Source organism: Hippocampus comes, unplaced genomic scaffold, assembly GCF_001891065.2.
Source record: "Hippocampus comes isolate QL1 unplaced genomic scaffold, H_comes_QL1_v1.1 scaffold174, whole genome shotgun sequence".
Classification (NCBI taxonomy): Eukaryota; Metazoa; Chordata; class Actinopteri; order Syngnathiformes; family Syngnathidae; genus Hippocampus; species Hippocampus comes.
The window spans coordinates 4,702,871-4,721,089 of record NW_017805983.1 but is presented as its reverse complement, the minus strand read 5'-3'; the positions used below and the strand labels follow the sequence as shown (position 1 = coordinate 4,721,089).

General features: G+C 41.0%; 1 protein-coding gene across 1 annotated transcript in view; it reads right to left on the bottom strand.

Annotated features, from left to right (window-relative positions):
• The window catches only part of LOC109528651 (voltage-dependent calcium channel subunit alpha-2/delta-3), a 116,036-nt gene that overhangs the window by 29,895 nt on the left and 67,922 nt on the right, over positions 1–18,219 (bottom strand). The window contains exons 11-25 of the mRNA XM_019891529.1: positions 16,372–16,450; positions 14,116–14,249; positions 12,702–12,719; positions 7,099–7,170; positions 4,633–4,713; positions 3,886–3,960; positions 3,038–3,121; positions 2,903–2,974; positions 2,198–2,259; positions 2,057–2,124; positions 1,472–1,517; positions 884–981; positions 688–781; positions 491–586; positions 143–264 (exon numbers count right to left, since the gene is read on the bottom strand). Of these exons, the coding sequence (XP_019747088.1) occupies positions 143–264; positions 491–586; positions 688–781; positions 884–981; positions 1,472–1,517; positions 2,057–2,124; positions 2,198–2,259; positions 2,903–2,974; positions 3,038–3,121; positions 3,886–3,960; positions 4,633–4,713; positions 7,099–7,170; positions 12,702–12,719; positions 14,116–14,249; positions 16,372–16,450 (1,201 nt within the window). The remainder of the gene's footprint in view (positions 1–142; positions 265–490; positions 587–687; positions 782–883; positions 982–1,471; positions 1,518–2,056; positions 2,125–2,197; positions 2,260–2,902; positions 2,975–3,037; positions 3,122–3,885; positions 3,961–4,632; positions 4,714–7,098; positions 7,171–12,701; positions 12,720–14,115; positions 14,250–16,371; positions 16,451–18,219) is intronic.

Genomic DNA, 18,219 nt, shown 5'->3' with positions numbered 1-18,219 from the left:
GATAGATGGATGGCATCTCAGGGCACGGCCATTTTGCAACTTTTTGTCGACTAAAGATGACATCACAGTTTGCTCGAGGCTCAGGTAACAACCAATCATGGCTCAGTTTCAGAAAGCAGGTGCAGCATTCTCATCTCCTAACCTGTGTTGAAGGGCAGGGAATAGACGAAGGTGCCAGGAACTTGTTCAGCTGCCCTTTTGTACCACAGGGGGAAGTGATCGGCGTTGAACACCCCTTCTTTGTCCTCAGCAGTCAGGAAGTCTCTTGAGACACACAGAAATGAGGGAGATGATCCATGCACATTCAAAATTTCATATGAAGTCACCGGCCACAATTTGTTGAGCCAAAACCAATAGAATACGTGTATGGGTGGAAACGCAATCATGACAAAGTCACTAGCGAGCTGACAGTGTGTTCATGACCGTAGTTTGCATTGCAATGTACACTCTTTTTGCAAAGTAAGGGAACCAAATTGAAACTTTTACTTACTGACTGGTAAGCTTGTCAGGCACAACAAACAGGTTGATTCTGGACAGGCCGGTCCTTGTGCCAAGATAGGCAATCTCAACTCCTTTGTCAGAGTTCCTGTGTTTTAAAATGGTTAAGAAATGCCGACTCAAGTAACACCATAATATGGCAAACGTTATATTAGTGTGAGCACACGAGCATATGTGATTGTGCCGTACTCAGATTTATTGAGCACCAAGCTGGTCCAATACGCCTCCAATGGGGCAGTTACCACAGCATCAAAAAGGACCTCTTGAACCAATTCCTTATCGCCTAAAAGAAAGAAAGAAAAAAAAACTGCCACAGATTGTAACAGGTCAAATAACATAAAGTGCATCAGTTAATTAAGATGGATTGTTGGTGAATTTTACAAACATTGCAGTTGGGGTTCATGACCACTGAGGTAGCGTTTTATTGCCTCTATTTGGGTCAGGTAGCGGTGCTCTGGGTGCTCATCTGTAATGCAGTAGGTCCTGTTTTTAGGCAGATAAAAAATAAAAAAAAAGCCCCAAAAATTAATTAAATATCATATTCACAAAGTGCCAAATGCCAATTGACAACAGATGTTTTCCATATGGAGCAGTTTCAAAATCACATTTTCAAGAATACGAACTGAACCCAAAAATCTCAGACCCAAACGATGGGTTTTCCCGTAATAGGATACAGTTTTGCATAATACATAGAGAAAACTGGTTGCAATGTCATAACAGCCTTATGCTTAAAACTGAAATCATCTTTCGGGATACAGTGTATCAGTCACTTTATTTTTTCCTATTCTTGACAAGACGGAAGCAGTCGCAATTGTTTTCATTCAAATGAATAGTTTTTAGAAACACTTTAAATTACACTCTTTGCTACGGTTCTCAAAAATACACAGTCAAAAAAAGAAAAAAAAACTACAAATATCTCCTGAGAAATTAAATTGATTTTCCTTCAAAATGCTTGTGTCTTTCGTACTCATACCATTCATCTGCAAGGGCTACGTCAGGATGCTCTAAATCGTGAAGGCCTGTAAGAAAAAAAATAAGAATAACAATAATTAAAAAAAAAAAAAAGATCACATGAACTACCATTAAGTTAAGCTGGAGAAGCCATTAAAGTCTTGCACTCTCATGAAGCAGGTGTAAAAAAATGTATTTTGTGTCTGGTTTTGGCAGGTCTGATTGGATCAGGAAGAGCCAAGTCATGCTCAGACCGCTCCCAGTGATGGATATGTTTGGAGTTACAAAGAGACCACCGTGACATGAATATTTACATGCATGAGGCTGGAGGTGGAAGTTAGACATTGCTTGACAGTCGCATCGATCACGACATAGTCAAGACATCTAAAAGGCCGCGAAAGAAATCTTAAACTTCCTGTCTAATGAGGGGGTTTTATCTTACATTTACTATTTCAACGTATGTAATGGTGGAACAACTTTTGCATTGATTTCCATCTTTTATATCAGGAAAAAAAATGCCATTTGAAAAGAGGTGTGAAGGCTTTTTACCACTGCCTGCATGCATAAAACCATATGGCTTCAGAAAAAAATACTGTGAATGTCATACCTTCTTCCACAGTGACGTTCCCTGTGAAGAAGAACTTGCCGTGGCCCCTGGAAAGAGCTACTCCAAGACTAGTGGTAAAACAAACACCCTTTTTTGTTTAAATCTTCATTGTGTAAAGACAAACGTCTCCATGTTTCTCACCTGAAAGGAGTACCCTTGATGTCTGTATAGTAGTAATCGTTGTGCAACACCAGCACACGCCTCTGGAACAAAACGAAAAACACATTCTGTTGAGGCCTGTATTCATATTCCCAGCACTAACTCATGCTGTGCTTCAGTATTTTATAGAAATTTGCTGCAGCATGGCTCCATCTAGTGGCGATGCGAGTATTTGCTTGTGGCATGCAGTGTGTTGTTTTCACCGTGAAGTTTTTATTTGCATTAACATTGTGAATATGAATGAGCATTGTGCATATGAATGTGTGTACAGGATTTGGAAATCTGAATTTGCATACTGAGTGCTTATTAATCAGCTGGAAGTGCTCACTAAAGCTTTAAAAGTGCAGCGCAAAGGCACACGCACGCAAGCACACACACACGCGTGTGTGTGTGTGTGTGTGTGTGTGTGTGTGTGTGTGTGTCCAAAAGACACAGGGGGCTCGCTTGTATTCGGCAACATGTGCATGTCAGAGATAAGGGGCTCACACACTGAGACAGACACACTCGTGCATGCAGAGCAAACCGAATCGGACACAAATTCCCCAGTCAGTGTTGGACATCACTGTATCACCTCTTGGCAAAGTGGTCTTTCCCTGCTAAGAGCTCCTTTTGAAATACCATTCAGGACCTTCGCAAAACGGTTTTGTTTGCATGTTGTGCATCTGAAAAAACGGGGGAGTCGCTCACCCCTTTGTCGATACTCTTTTTCACTTCCATTGAGAAGGTCCCCGTCTTCCTGTTGACCATGGCGTTCCTCAGCTATGAGCACAAAGACCGTGCTAAGGGTCCAACATTGGTTTAGAATAACAAAAGGCGTCTCACCGTATCGTCTTTGTCCTCCCATTCTACCTCAGACAGATCCACGCTGCTGTAGTTTGGCTTTCTTCGCTTTTTGCCGTCGCCGTACTGGGCAGGCATGACACATGCGCATGGAAAGAGCGATAAAGTGAAGAAATTGTGACGGGATGACTTCATATTTGTGTCCAAAAAATATGTTTTCCCCATCGTATGTTTTGAATTGATTCAGGTGTGACACATGGATGTGGTTGGTCAGTTGATGAGCCAACAGCTTGCAAGACACATTTTGTTGTTTTGTGCTCTCTTTCAATTTGTCACCCATCTGTGTGTCGACATGTTTTTGTGGAGCAGTCCTGCTCGCGTGTCCTAGGAAGCCTCGTCCGTGTTCATCTGTCAGTGAAGATAGCCTCCCAACCCTCATTAGCACTACTCATTAACATCTTTGATTGGACCATTATTAAACCATCTGTCGGGCTGTCTCACTGACTGTTTTCGCTTCTCCTCCTCCTCCTCTTTACCCATCTCATCCCTCCAGTTTTACTGCACCCTGTTAACTTTCTCTACCCATGCAACTGCACTTCCTCAATCCATACAACAACGCTAACCCTTAGATGCGTGACCTACCATACCTACACATTTCCATGAGTGGCGTCAAAAATGACCTCTCTCATTTTGGTTGAAGATGCCCATGAATATTTTGTAAATCCCTTTTTACCTGTCTTGGACTCACAAGTTAACTCACAAACAACATTAACATGATGAAGGAATATGTTTCAACAGCAACCCATGCATCTTAAAACAGCTAAAACAGAGAGGTCCAAAATGAGTTAACTTCCTCCCAACGTCACTCGCAATGAGCAGCTAGTACTCACAAGTGGCCGCAGATCTGGGTGGGTGAGAATGTAGCCGTTGTTGGTAATTGCAAATGCATAGCCGTGAATGCCCAACTAGGAGAAAATACACGCGCGCGCGCACACACACACACACACACACACACACACACACACACACACACACACATAACAAACAAATATTGATTAAGCATCTAAAATGAACAGTCACTTATGTTGGCTGGCAAAAAGATCAACTGCAACAATATGTAAGGTTCGTCGTGCTGAGATGTGCACTATTTATTTAAATAATTATCATAATATTAATGTCTAATGTTTGGGTTTCCATATTTTCTATCACGATGGGTGGAGGAAATTATTAGAAGGCCCTGCCTATGATGTAGAGTAGTTTCTACACTCTAAACTACAACAAGAGTCGTACTCAATGTAAATTCAACACCGCACCGTAACAGTGTCCAAGAAAAGTAACCAAAAATAATGATTTGGAGTCTCCCTAATTTTAAGCCTGGTGATCAGTCTTTTTGGGGAAAGGCACCATGCATGGTTCAAGAAACCTAACAGCCCAAATAAACCCTCTTAAGCACCCAACCCAAATTGGTGAAGAATTTACATAATTGCTGTATTGGAGTAAGAACAATAAGCATCAAACCTAATAAAAACCTCTTTTATATCCTCAGCCCACTTTGCTATTCCAACTACAGCATCCAAGTCCATATGCAGTCTATAATTGTCCTGGGGATTTCAAAAAATAATAATGGCATCTAATACCTTGTATTTAGGAATAGTCTTGAGTAGCTCTGAGACAGGGACATCTGTCCCGACCACCCCGAGTAAAATGCCATGGTTCCGCTGAAAAACACAAAATGAAATAGAAAAAGTGAACATATTTTTGAATGATTTGAAAAGATTACTTGCAAAACACAGTCTAAGTCATTCACTCTTTCAGATATAAAAATTGACAACTGGGAATGATTTGCATCTTAATGACAGTGAGCATTGTCATCACTGGCGGTTTCTGGTATGCGCGGAACTGTGGCTGCACATGGCAGCAAGTGATGTTCGATTGTGTCATGGCAGCAATCAATGGAGTTTGTTTTGGGAATGTGTGCCCTCTTGTGGAGTCAGCCTCACTCAACAAGATGAGGAGTAGAAATACTTCAGATTCATGTACTCATGATAGAGGGGAGCAGATGTCATTTGAGGACATCAAGACCGATTTTTGCCTCAAGGAAGATAAGAAGAAATAGAGCAGGGGTGGAGGTTCTCGCACAGGCTGCCACTCAAGCTGCTAGGACCACCAATTCATGTCATTTTCAGGTCTTTGACGCAGAAATGTTGCATAATCACGCATGAAATCTCCAAAACAAAGAACAGAACCTCTCAGGCTATGTTCACACTGCAGGGTGATGTCCAGTTTTGATTTGGGGGTAAATCCAATCTTTTTATGAACTTGTTGACAAAACAAAAACAAATGCGATGCGTAATGCGAAGGCAAGGTTTTCCATGATCTGATGCACAAAGCACGTCAAGTGACATGCACCAAAAGCAAATGTCACGTGGCGCAGTGTTTATGAAAATAAATAAGGACTCGCATGTCGGGGCTCATCTTTTTATCACCTTATATCGCAAAGTAGCGAGGTGGGAGGAGGTAGAAATATTTTGGGGATATGAGGCGACGGTCCTCGATCTCCTCATTTCATGGAGAGATCTTCGAAAGATGATGTCACGTCATTGCCTTGCATAATAACTGAACTGTCCACGAGGCTGAATTACTATTATCACCATATATGTTAAGTAGGATTAAAGTCAAATTTAAGACAATACTGTTGTGCAAAACAAGTTTGCAGATTCATGGACAACTGTCAGTTGTCTCCCGTGCACTCCCCCCTGCCCGCGCAGACCGCATACTTGGCTTTTGGTGACATATAGATCGGCTATGTGCTGCAGGAACGTAGCGCATTCATATCTGATTCATATCCGCATCCGAAAGAGGCCAAGGTCGGAATTTTTAAAAATGGACTTGAAATGAAAAAAATCTGTCAGAAATGAGCAGAAAATTTGAAATTGAGCCTATGTTACCCAAGTGTTTCCGAAGACAGACAGAGGCAGGAGTTTATTTCGTCAAATCAAGTCATCAGTAAAAATATCCACATATAAACCAAAACAAAGAGCATGTGGCTTGAAGCCAAAGCTTGTATTCTCTCCCCTTGTTGTACCCCTTGTCGCGTTTGTCATCAAGAAAAGACTTGCGATGGAAATACTTCTTGCCGTCTGGGAACCCATTTGTCTTTGTGTGTGCACCGGGCTTAAATGCCCGTGATTGATCTTGGCACCCAATCTTAATGTGTGAGGTACTCTGTGTTGAGCTTATCGGAGCACAACACACGCAACACGACCAAAAGTGTAAAATGCCTGATTTCTTATCTTCATGTGTGGGAAGAGGGGGGGGGGGGCTATCACAGATAAACTTATCTTTCAAGATGTGAAAAATTCTTCAGGGTCTAATTTAGTGATAGATTGGTTTACACGTCTGTCAAGGTTTTCCTGTCACTTTTAACTCAATACTTTGTTTGGTGTTCTTGCATAAGGTGAATGTATCTTGTTGGGTGAGATATAGTTAACGTTAAGTTGAGGAGCATTGGGATCTCCGTTTGCTTGAGTGCAGTTCTCAGTTCTTTTTAATTTTTATTTTTTTGCCTTGGCCTTGGGGTTCAACTTCTAAGCCAGCCTCTCCAATAGGGAGTCTACTCGAAGGGTATTCAAAGTACACTGTGGTGGTGAATCAGGTAGAGCATGCTCATTAGATTGCTGCTCAAGGAACTAGTGGGAGTGGGCTCTCAATTGTTGCCGGTTTTGAGTGTTGGAGGACTGCCTGTGAGCCTGAGGTCTTGGACAGTTTGCTTTAAAACTTTGGAGTAATTTACGAAGGTGAACTCAAGGATTGATATCCCAATTGAGGCGCCGTCTTGGGCCTTGCTAGACAAATGCACAATGACCTGTTGTTGTAAGGAGCCTGAACAGTTGGAAAATTATTTTCTTGACAAGCTTATTGAGGCTAAGCACTCTTTTAAAGACTCATATAATTCACTCCCAAGTGTGCCTGTAAAATCAATCATTCAGTCAAAAACTGGGACCTTTTTCCAAAATGAGCAGTCACAGAAAGCTCGAACATCACTTCACATTTGTTGGAACTTACAAGGGTAGTCATCGTGAAATAATGGCGCTGATACTTACGGTCTCATTTTTGGTGCTGAACACAGGCATTGCCACGGTGGTCATCAGCACTGGACCTTGACCGTCATCCAGCTAAGTAGATATTGAGTGAGTAAATGAGATAGAAAAAGAGGGAGGAGAAAAAAGGGAACCAATAATGGGAAACAATTTACCGGGAAGAGGTTTATAAGAAATGACGCTGCCCATTGTCAGGCACATTCCGCGAATCCGCTTGTGACACTCATTTTCAGATCATTCCCTACACAGCGGAGCTGGGAGTAATTGTGCAGCGGACCCAATCCTACTCAATTATCTTCTTCAGGCTACACCCAACTTATATGACATGTTTTATTCATGTTCCTTATTTGACTTAAAACATGTTCAATCACAGCCAGTCTTTGATCTCCTTCAAAATAAGCTTATCCAAAGGCAGTGCTCCTAGTTAGGATGTGAGTATCTTTCCTCCCTCAAGACTGCTGGAATAATTAAGATATTTATCTTTCCAGCGGCTGCCTGTCTACGCTTGTGACTTCAATTTCTTGACGAAAGTTTGACGCTGTTGTGTTGTGTAGAGACTGCTCACAAGCTGTCGTATGGTTGTCCACTAACAAAGCCCAAATACTTTTAGACGTACTTTACCTCTGTGGGTATTGACTGTCTTATCATTGGGGTGGTAAACTCAAATCTTCTGTTTGCTAAGCCTTCCACATTTGAAAACATGTTCATGCCATTTTGGTCCTTGCATTGGAACAAACCAACTAACCAACCAATTAACAAACTTACTAACCAGGGACAGACTCAGGATTTTTTCTCTTCATGGGCTAGAGGGGGGCATTGACTGATGTATAGGTGGAGCTGAGCAAATCATTTATAAATAAATTTAAGAATATCAAATATAAAGCTGGCGAGAGATTTCTGATGGGGCTATAGTCTCCTGAGCCCTGGTCCTGTAGCTAGCTAGCTAGCTAGCTAGCTAACTAACTAACTAACTAACTAACTAACTAACTAACTAACTAACTAACTAACTAACTAACTAACTAACTAACTAACTAACTAACTAACCAACCAACCAACCAACCAACCAACCAACCAACAAACATAATGGCGTTAGGAATGAAAACGATATTAATTGATACTATATCACCATAAGGTGCCTTTGAAATTTCCCAATTTCACCCCAAAAAGTTGAGATTTTCCAGTTAACTTCACACATTAAAATAAATGATTTTAATGAATTTAACTTTATGATTATTAAAAACCTTAGTGATATCACACTCCTTTGAAAAACAATTCACTGCAAATTGACAACATGACAATGCAGAGCAGCAAAATATGTGCGCTTGTTGACAGGGTAGACAATGACAGGGTGGACATTTTTTGGCAAATGTCAGCATTTAAAGAGCACATGGTGGACTTTCACTGAGCAAAAATGCTTAGTGCACCGTCTGACGGCTGAGGGACGCAACCACCTTTCCGAGAAAGTGGTTGGGAAGCGATAAGGTAATAAGCCGAAGCAAAAGGAAGGTTGGCTGTGGATGGAGCCGTCAACACCAGCTGCAACCTACTTGGTGTTTTTGTAATGATTGTACACATGTACGTAATTTTCACACACATACACACACATAGTCAAAACAAGTTCAGCGTGTCTTCAACAGCCCTCACCCTTTTGGTTGGACACACCCATGTATTAGATTCCCAACGAGAAATAAATGAGAGGGCGAGCGGGGAGATCCTTGGGTGACATGCAGAAAACTGAAACCTAACGCTTCTCCTCGTTCCCCCCTCGAGAGATTTGGTACCAGAATCGAGTGTCTCCTCTGATCATTGGGTCTTTATTATGAATGTCTAATTGATAACTCTGACAAATATGGTTCTGTTAGCAAGTCGATTGTATATTGTTCAATAAAAATACTTGGAATTTCTGAAATGGTAATATATCAATTTCATTATGACAGAATGGCCATGTTCAGCTTGACAACATGCAACCACACACACGTCAATTAAAAACAACAAACAAAACATAACTATAAATATTTACTCTGCAAGTCGCCACCGTTGCAGCTTCTACTGAGGAAAGACAAGCTGCTAGTGGTCATGGAAATGAAAACATTAGTTACCCCATAATGACAGGGTGGATAGCACTTTCAGGCATATGTGCAAAACGGTCAATATGATTATGAAAATACAGCACAAATGATCAAAATGACTCGATTCAGCAAATAACAATAAAACTATGCAAACTTATGTGACGTACCAAACATGTACATTTGACTTTTTTTTTGTTGACAGCCTTGTCATTGTACTGGTGTGCTGTGCAAATGTTGGACCGCCTACGATGACAACTTTATAGTGATATTGACCCAGTTATTGTTGATCCATTTCTGCTGCATCAATCCCTTTCCAGCTGTTACAGAAAAGATTGCACATCCTCTCCAAACACCACCTCTATTTTACCACCACCAAAAATGGGTAACGACAGAAAACTACTCGCCTCCATCCTATCGCCATCAGACACTGAGCAAAAAGGAACCGGTGACAGATGGTAATAGCAACTGAGGACACAGGATTGGACATCAAAGGGAGAAAGAAATACGCCTAAGTACTAGTGCTGTAACAATGGATAACCATGCTGCTGAAAGAATGGTATCGATCAAAGGACAGGGGGAGGATGAGCGGGACCTTACCTAAAAATAAAAAAATAAAAAATAAAAAAATCTATTTCCAAGCTCAGATACAAAATATTGGGTCATATATCACAGGTCCATAAACACGTGCTCGGAGATATTGTGTAGTCTCGTCAACAGTTTGTTGAACGTTGCCATTCACTAGTGACTACCCTTTTGTGCTTGAATTCTAATTCATTCGATGGAATTCAGGCTTGTTGTGCTACGCCTGGAAATTGAAAAGTCGAACAAATAGATAAAATGAGCTGCAAAGGGATGGACAAAAGGCGACATGTTTAAAGGATGTTAATTTTCAGGAATAAAAAAAGTGTTGGCATGAGTCGAGTTGATAAAAATATTTTGAGTCCAGTGGCTGAGTCTGAGACAAGTCCAAGTCAAATGCCAAGGAGTCCGAGTCAAAAACATGTTGAGTCAGGGGTCCGTACTTGAGTACCACAGCCCTGCCAATGGCACATTATCCTTCTTTTTAATGCTGCATTCCCAACACATCACAAAATTGAAACAACAGACTGGCGAAAAATCCACAGCAGAATTATTAGGTGCACAGTGTCCTCAGCAATTCTTGACATTATTTTCCTGAGGATGTTCATGACACGCAGGAAAGCATGAGAGCCAATATTGACGTTTGCAGAAGGTGTCGGAGTGAGGGAGCAGTTGAACATTGTTTCCAGTATGACTAACTGTAACCAAAGTGTCGAGAATGCCTGTAGAATAATTACACTGTTTCATTTTAAATGTTCATTTCTGAAGAGAGCTTTTTATGAAGGCTCCTACGTGGGTTGTTGCAACCTCCTTTGCAGCACTGCACATCATCCTATGATTGCACATCATTACCGAGCTCAGTCTCCAAGGAAACTAAAGTCACCTCTTGCATTTGTCACATGAACCCAGATCACATGATGTCGCCACAGACATCAACCATTGGGCATGTGTGTGTATCTGTTTTGCCTGTCAGAAAATGGGGCATCAATTTTTGTCTTACAAGGTACAATCTACCGCCTAGAGATAAGTATTTCCTCCAACTATGTGTTCCTTTATTTAAGGTTAAAAAAATTCCAGGTTTGGTCACAAGCTGTTAGTGAAGTGGGACCGAACAAAAACCCCTCAGTCTCCTGACAACCACCGTGGGGTTCTTTTTCTCTTTATTGAACACCTTTTTTGAGAGCTTTAGAACATAATATCAGTCATAATTGGGCCTTTAAGCAAATTCAGATAACAGGTCAATTTCTAGGATTTTGGCGGTGTGATCGTGGCTCTCATTAAGTATGAAAGGATGTCCCTCCTTCTTTGACTTATCACAATGTAAATTGATGCGTTTACTCCCCGGGGCAAGGCAAGTAAAAGAAGCTCAACTTTCACAGTGATTTTGACATTTAAAAGAGACTTGAACTAAAGCTTTTCAGATTATCCAAATAGCAATGTGATTGGTTAACCTGGCACGAGGGAACAGCAAACCCTCCCACAGCAACATGTTGATGTTCATTCATTAGTTTAGAGGTCGGCGCTGTTTTGTCACCGCCACTCACTGCTCGGTCCAGTTTGCTGCTCCCCGGTGCCAAATCTCCTCCTGATCCCTCCTGACCACCATTAATAAAGCAATATTGTTTTTGAAATAGTTTTTTGTTGTTTGTCTGCACACACCGTGAATAAAACAAAGGGTGCAATACCTTCTAAGAAAAGGGTTGAGCAGAATGAAATTTCTCTAATTTTGTGGTTGTGAAAATTGTATTTTTCTGTCTGAGCGTTTACTCTTGATCTCCTCTGGACTTGGATTCGGATCTCGTGGACTCTGACTTGACTTGGACTCAGACATTTGTGACTCGAACTTACCTTGGACATGATAAAAGTGGACCTACCTACCTACCTATCTATCTATCTATTTCAAATTCGATCTGTGCACTTATGACCTGTAAGTTTATATTTGAGTGAATTTGTAACGCAAGATACTGCATGCTGGAATTTCCTTCCAGATGAATATCATTAATATCCATCTTTTGTCCAGGACGCGCTAGTGCCCTGGAGATAATGGTCACATGGATGCCTGAAATGATCATTCTAAATCTCGTCCAAACCATCACCCCAATCTGTCCAACCCTCTTACATTCCTTTTTTTGGAGTCAGTCCCAGGTGCAGTAAATACTTTTTAGACACTGCAGCTGTTTAGGGAGTCTCTATGAGTTAACTTCACTTTTGCTTACACAAAATAACCACGATGTCCAGAGCTGTGTTGGGAAGATAGTATGCAACTAAATTATGCAGAGTTAATCATAACCACAATGCTCGACAATACTGAATCTATTTAGGATTTCTGTTGAGCTGCTTTGGTGTCTATCACTCAAATAATGCGAAATGTCTGCCATAGGACTCTACTCTCAGTTCATATTAATTGTGTAATCAAATATAACACCGAAATGGCGAAAAGAAACAAAAGCATCAGTGCAGATCATCCCACCAGTCATTATGGGATGCTGAATTTCCATTTAGACTATAAAAATATCAACATAAGTTATTTCAGAAAATCCCACCGAGACAAATGCGACAGAAAGGCTTGTTTTCCCGTTAAAACATGCACGGGGGAGGGGGGGGGGAACCTCGATTATGGTCACAGTGCCAGCACGGAAAAATTCTGTCACGCATGGTTGATGCTGCATCACCAGTGACGAATGAGAAATAAACATTTGTATCGATGTGTTTGTAAGTTTGAGCAAACATGCGAGAGAGAGAGACACTACCAACAACAACCACAAGGAATGCTTTGAAGCGACAACCGAAAGAATCACAGAAAGACAATGTGAAAGCAGTCCCCCCCGAAGACTATGCTGTCTTATTGTTGTGGTGTGACACCAAGACCATATAACATGATGCAATCCCATGACCACACAGGCCTCAACACAACACATCACGACATCATAACAATCTCAAATCTTAATTTTTATTTACCTTTTGTGCTTGAGGAAGCTAGGGACAGTTCAAGGGGAAAAGAGGAAGAGGACAGGAAAGGTCACTGCTTTTTTTTTTTGTGGATTGATTGACTAAAATCATGCCAGCGAATTTCCACTCAACAGAGTTCAACAAGCTGCACAACTGAAGCTTTTAACATTCAGAGTGGAGAGCACAGATGACTGAGACATGAATGCAACAACAATGAAAAGAATACACTCCACGGACCACAGGATGGACATATGACCATACTTACATATGTACATAATGTTTATTCACAAACATTTGGCAAGATTATAAAGGGTTTGTGTGGGAATCTTTGACCCCTCATTCATCCAGAAAAAAAAAATGAAAGGAGAAGAAGTGCTGGTTGGGGTTAAGGCACTCCAGCCCTTTCACACCAAGCCATATTTGAACAGACCTTGCTTTACACATTCATTGTTTAAAATGTGCGATAAAAGAACATAATAGATTAGGAATGAGGGGTATTAGCTACAGTAATTACAGTAAGTACCTTTGAATTTTTGGTGTGACCTTCAGTCTACTTTATTTGCACATGCCAACCTTTACTTTAACGATTTCGGTGTACATCCATTTTAAAGCTGTTTATCGTCTTCAGGGCCAGGCTGGATCCTAGCGCAGCTAACTTTAGGGGGAGAGTCAGAACACACACTCCTCACAGGGCACTGAGGGAAATTGATCAATCATCAGCTGAATGAAAGTCAGCTATGTTAAACGATATAATACCAATGACATGGACACGTATTCTTTTGGTGTAAATCCACATTTTAATGTCCTTTCTTCAATGGTGGTCATTTGAAATTAAAATTTAAAATCTAATACACCATAAAATTCCCTGTATAATACGCATCTGTGTATAATATGCTTCCCCCCCCCCACCTCTCATCAACCTAAAAAAGTTTTTTTTTTTCCTCTGTACCGTACTTTGTTTTGCTGACATCCATTATCGTCATCTGGTCAGCTCAGTCGCTTAACCGTTCCGTCACCCAGGCTATGGTATGAAGAACAGAGGGCGTGAATATGACTAATTGAAAAAAAATTATATTTCATTCAAAACAGGAAATTAAACTATGTTGATGAAAAGCGAGGCATTATTAAAATTTCCTTTAATAATAATACAAGAAAGGGTGGTCCAAGAGGGAAACTGTTTGTCTACACAAGAGTGTTTCAAAGTCACTAATGACAATAGTAGGGATGTAATCCTCGTTCCAGTTCCATCTGCACAAAACACATTCACGTGTTGTGACGCAAACAAATTGAGTGTTAAACCACCACTTAATTGCAATGCTAAGTAAAAAAGGTAATGCCCACTTAAAAAAACAAAAATTAAAAAAAAAAAAACACATGAGCGATGGACGGCATAAAAATGTTGGTAGTGAGTTCAGCAACTTACAGTGCTATCAATGTAGGCCTCAGTCCAAACTGTATCATGCTCTCTGTCGATGACCTTGGGACGACTTAGCACATGGAGATACTCCATCACATTCTCCTGGACATCTGCCAGTGTGGATATTTGAGTGAAGTAACCTGTTGTGAAAAGTTGAAGAAGAAACTTCTGTGAATTAGCAATAGAATGACCAAGAATATAGTTTGAATTGGCTGCCTCTCCTGACTTGCCTACCACTTCCACTTCAAATGGCGATAACAATGCCAAAGTGGGTCATTAAAAAAAAAAAAAGCCTCGTATTATAACACAATCAATGTCCTCAAAAAACATCAGAATCTCTTCAGGACCACTGCTTTCATTTTGCTTTAAAAAAAAAAAAAAAAGAAAAGCAATTTCATCTAAATTCAGCAGGCCACTTTGATATAAAGCTTGATTCATGTTCACACAATAGCGGTATGACTTCCTGCAGCAAGGCACAAGTCAAAGGAAAACCAGCACGGGGGGGAAAAGTACAGTAAGTGTTATGTAAATGTCATGTCATTTAATCCAAATGTGCCGCTATTTTGTATCATGATAATGTCGTCATTGTGAGGCTAATGTCTATGTGCAGGAGGGAATGCACTGTGATCTCAACAGGGGGCAGGAGGAATCAGGGAAGCAGTAAATCAGAGTGAAAGGACAAAAAGTGGCAAGGGGAAGAGGGGAAACGAAAGAGACCACATTTCCACCCGTCCATGAAAGCAAACTGTCACCATCGCCATGAAGCAGTCAAGGAGAAAATCATAGCAAGAGGAAATAGATTTTGGGGTCATCGGTCCAGGCTTTTCTTCCGCAGGGTTTAGAAAGGTGCCAACACCACATGAGTCAAGATGAATAGAAAACAGGAATATGTGATGGGGAAGAGTAGCTCTCAACAATCAAAACTTAGACTTGGCAATAGGCAGAAACTACACAGACAGAACATTGTTGAAATGAAAGGAAGTGAACCATGTCCTTCTTTTCACACTAAGAGATCAGGGTTCAGCTATTATTCTACCAGATAGTCGGTTACAACACAGAATAGGCTAACCTCAGGCACAAAACAAGCCGCCTCAATGTAGCGGCATCGTTAATCATGACGCTGAGTGAAGAATGACTGGCCCCTCCGGAGGCTTAAGGGCGTCCTTCGGGCTGAGCCACAAGGGAGAAGGAGATGAGCTGGGGAGTAAAAAAAATGAATCCTCCCTGCTTTCATGACGTGGAACACCTGTCATTGGTACAGGCCAGAAGAGTGGTGGTATATGAGCTGTTCATGATGAGAGCATTAATATGAATGGACCTCTTCTGGCATCAGACGTCAGCTCACCAGTAACCCCAATGAGCATGAACGGTACAGAAAATGACTTTTAAACATCATTACAAAATATAATTTACAAGGATAATATTCTACTTAATGGTAATGAAAGTGCTACACAATGTTTATTGGCATCTTTGGGTTTTAGTTGGCAGTGTAGAACTGCGCTGAATCATAATGCTGTTTGTATTCCTTTTTGACAGTGTTGATGTCAAAGCAAGTCTCACGTTGGATTCATCAACCGTACAGAGAACTTCCGGATTTATTTTTGTGACTAGGCATGCTGGACTTTCCAGCGGGCCAAGGATGTTTTCTTGTACACGCCCCCGTCGCATCTGACACTTCACATTGGCCAACATTACATCATCCGCAAGTGCAGACCTTCTGCACGGACACCCAGACAGTCTATTTCTGCTTCCACAATGTCAAAGATTGTGCGCTGATTTTAAAGGGAATGAAATGAACAGCTTCCATTGGCTGGGAAGCAAGTCGGCTGTGAACATTGCGGGTGTCTCCGAAAATACCAAAAGAAAGAAAACTGAGCTGAGCTAAACCAAATTCCCCAACAAGTGCACTGAGGCTAGCGTTGGCATAAAAATCAGGATGCAGCAGTTTTTAACACTATATGATTATGGAGCCCTTAATTCTGTGGCTGGTCAGTTTATATAATATTAGCCTGATTGAGTTTTGCAGTTCTGGTGGGAGAGCAGTAATGTCAAAAATACACACAACTACATAATATTGGACTGCTTGACAAACTCCAACATCATTGAACACAGACAGGTTCATCCTCATCTTCAGGGTATGCACACACGTCAATGGCCAAACATTGCAATGACTGATGTTTTTGTATGTCTCAAAGTGACATACTGCAAGTTCTGTGAAGAAAAAAATGATTTAAATGGGTGAACAAAGTATGCTGAGCACACCTTTGTTAGCACATGCCATCCATTTCAGATTATCTGCAAAGGCTGACTCTCGGCCAATCAGGTAAGGGAATATGCGGACCTGTGGAAAAAGAACAGATAGCAACTGTCAGTCATCTTAATCATATTTCCATGGGGCCCTCCCCACCAGCAGGAGAAGATAATGCAGTCAAAACAAGGCAGTCATGGGTTCATTCTGCATTTACAAGTGATTAAAGCCTGTTGTATTTACTTAAAAACAGATTTTATTGTAGTTGAATTAATATCACATTTATGAACCCAAATAAGGACAAAAATTATTGTAAAGGAGAAGTTCACGCAAAAGAATGTCTTTCGAATAATAAGGTCGGTGCAGCCCTACGAGTCTAAACACGGGATTGCATTCAATATTGTGGACATGGAATATGAGTTAAGCAGCAAAATGCTTCATTTTTTTTGTCCATCTTAGCTGTCGACTAAATATGACAGAGTTGCTCAGGGCTCACGTAAGAAGCAATCAGGGCTGAGCTTCGGAAAACAGGTGAGCCGTGATTCATCATTACCTGAGCCCTGAGCAACTGTGATGTCATTTTCAGGCGACAGAATGTGGAGAAAATGGCCGCCGCCTGAGATGGCTAAAATTCGGTGGATTTTCCTTCCTAACTCATATCCCACAAACGCAATATTAGTCAGAATGTCATTTTTAGACTAGTGAAGGCAAATGGAACGAACGTATTACTGTAAAGAAAATTTGGGGGTTGACTTCCCCGTTAAAGTTTAAAGAATGATAAATAAGAACGTGAAATGTTTGTGTAAAGTAGAACGACATCAATATATAATCAGTCGCACCAGGTGTATGTGTGTGCTTGAATTCATGTGTTTGTGGGTGTGTGTATACAGAATATACTTTTCTGGATTGGAGCAAATGCAAGCCTTCAGGGGCGCAGCCGTCACAGCACTCAAGCCTGTATTTTTCACTGCCTTTGTTTACTCTGGCAGCGTGTGTCTGCTTATGGCCACTACATGTTTGAATGGGCGTGTCTTTGCCCTGTTTTGAAAGGCCATACTTAAAATAAGTGTTTCATACTGTTTATTTATCAGACTTTTCATCTTCTTTTCTTTGTTTCCCTCCAGATAAGTCCACCTCATTTATTTTACTGTCACTCTGATGTATCATATAGACTCATAGATATTGCTTTTTAGCATTAGCAAAGAAATGATTAGCTATAGTTAGCCACCTGTTACAGATTCCAGAATTTTTTTGTATGGATTGCAATGCTTCATTGTTACCTGTTCTGAATTTTATAAAACAATTGCTCTCTAATTAGACCAGAGGTCCCCAACCTTTTTTGCCCTACGGACCGGTTTCACGTCAGACAATATTTTCAGGGACCGGCCTTTAAGGCCGGATAGATACAACAATATAATATGATATGACCTGCATGAAAAGTGTGGTATTTTCGAAACATAATAATAAACACGAATCATGACACGAGGAACGTCCTATCTGGCCGCAACATTCTCTGGTCACAATGGTAACGTTTAAACGTGCCTTCAAAACAAGATACGTCGCAAAGAAAAAGGGCATGAAAAATACGACTCACCATCGCCGCTTATTATGCAGAGTAGGCTTGGTGCATGTCAATCTCCCGCTGAGATAATTTTTTGAAATAGGACTCCTGATACTGTCGATTAAATGTCGCCTTCTCTTTCTTGAAAGTCGTAGGCTCCTCTTCTGTCCCCTGGCTGGGCCTTTTCCCCTTCCCGAAAAAACTTTTCAAAGACGTTTGTTTTTGTTTTTTTATGCGGTAATCACGTGACCGAGAAGCGCGCATTCTCCTGCGTCAAGAGTGACATACTGTAGACTGATAT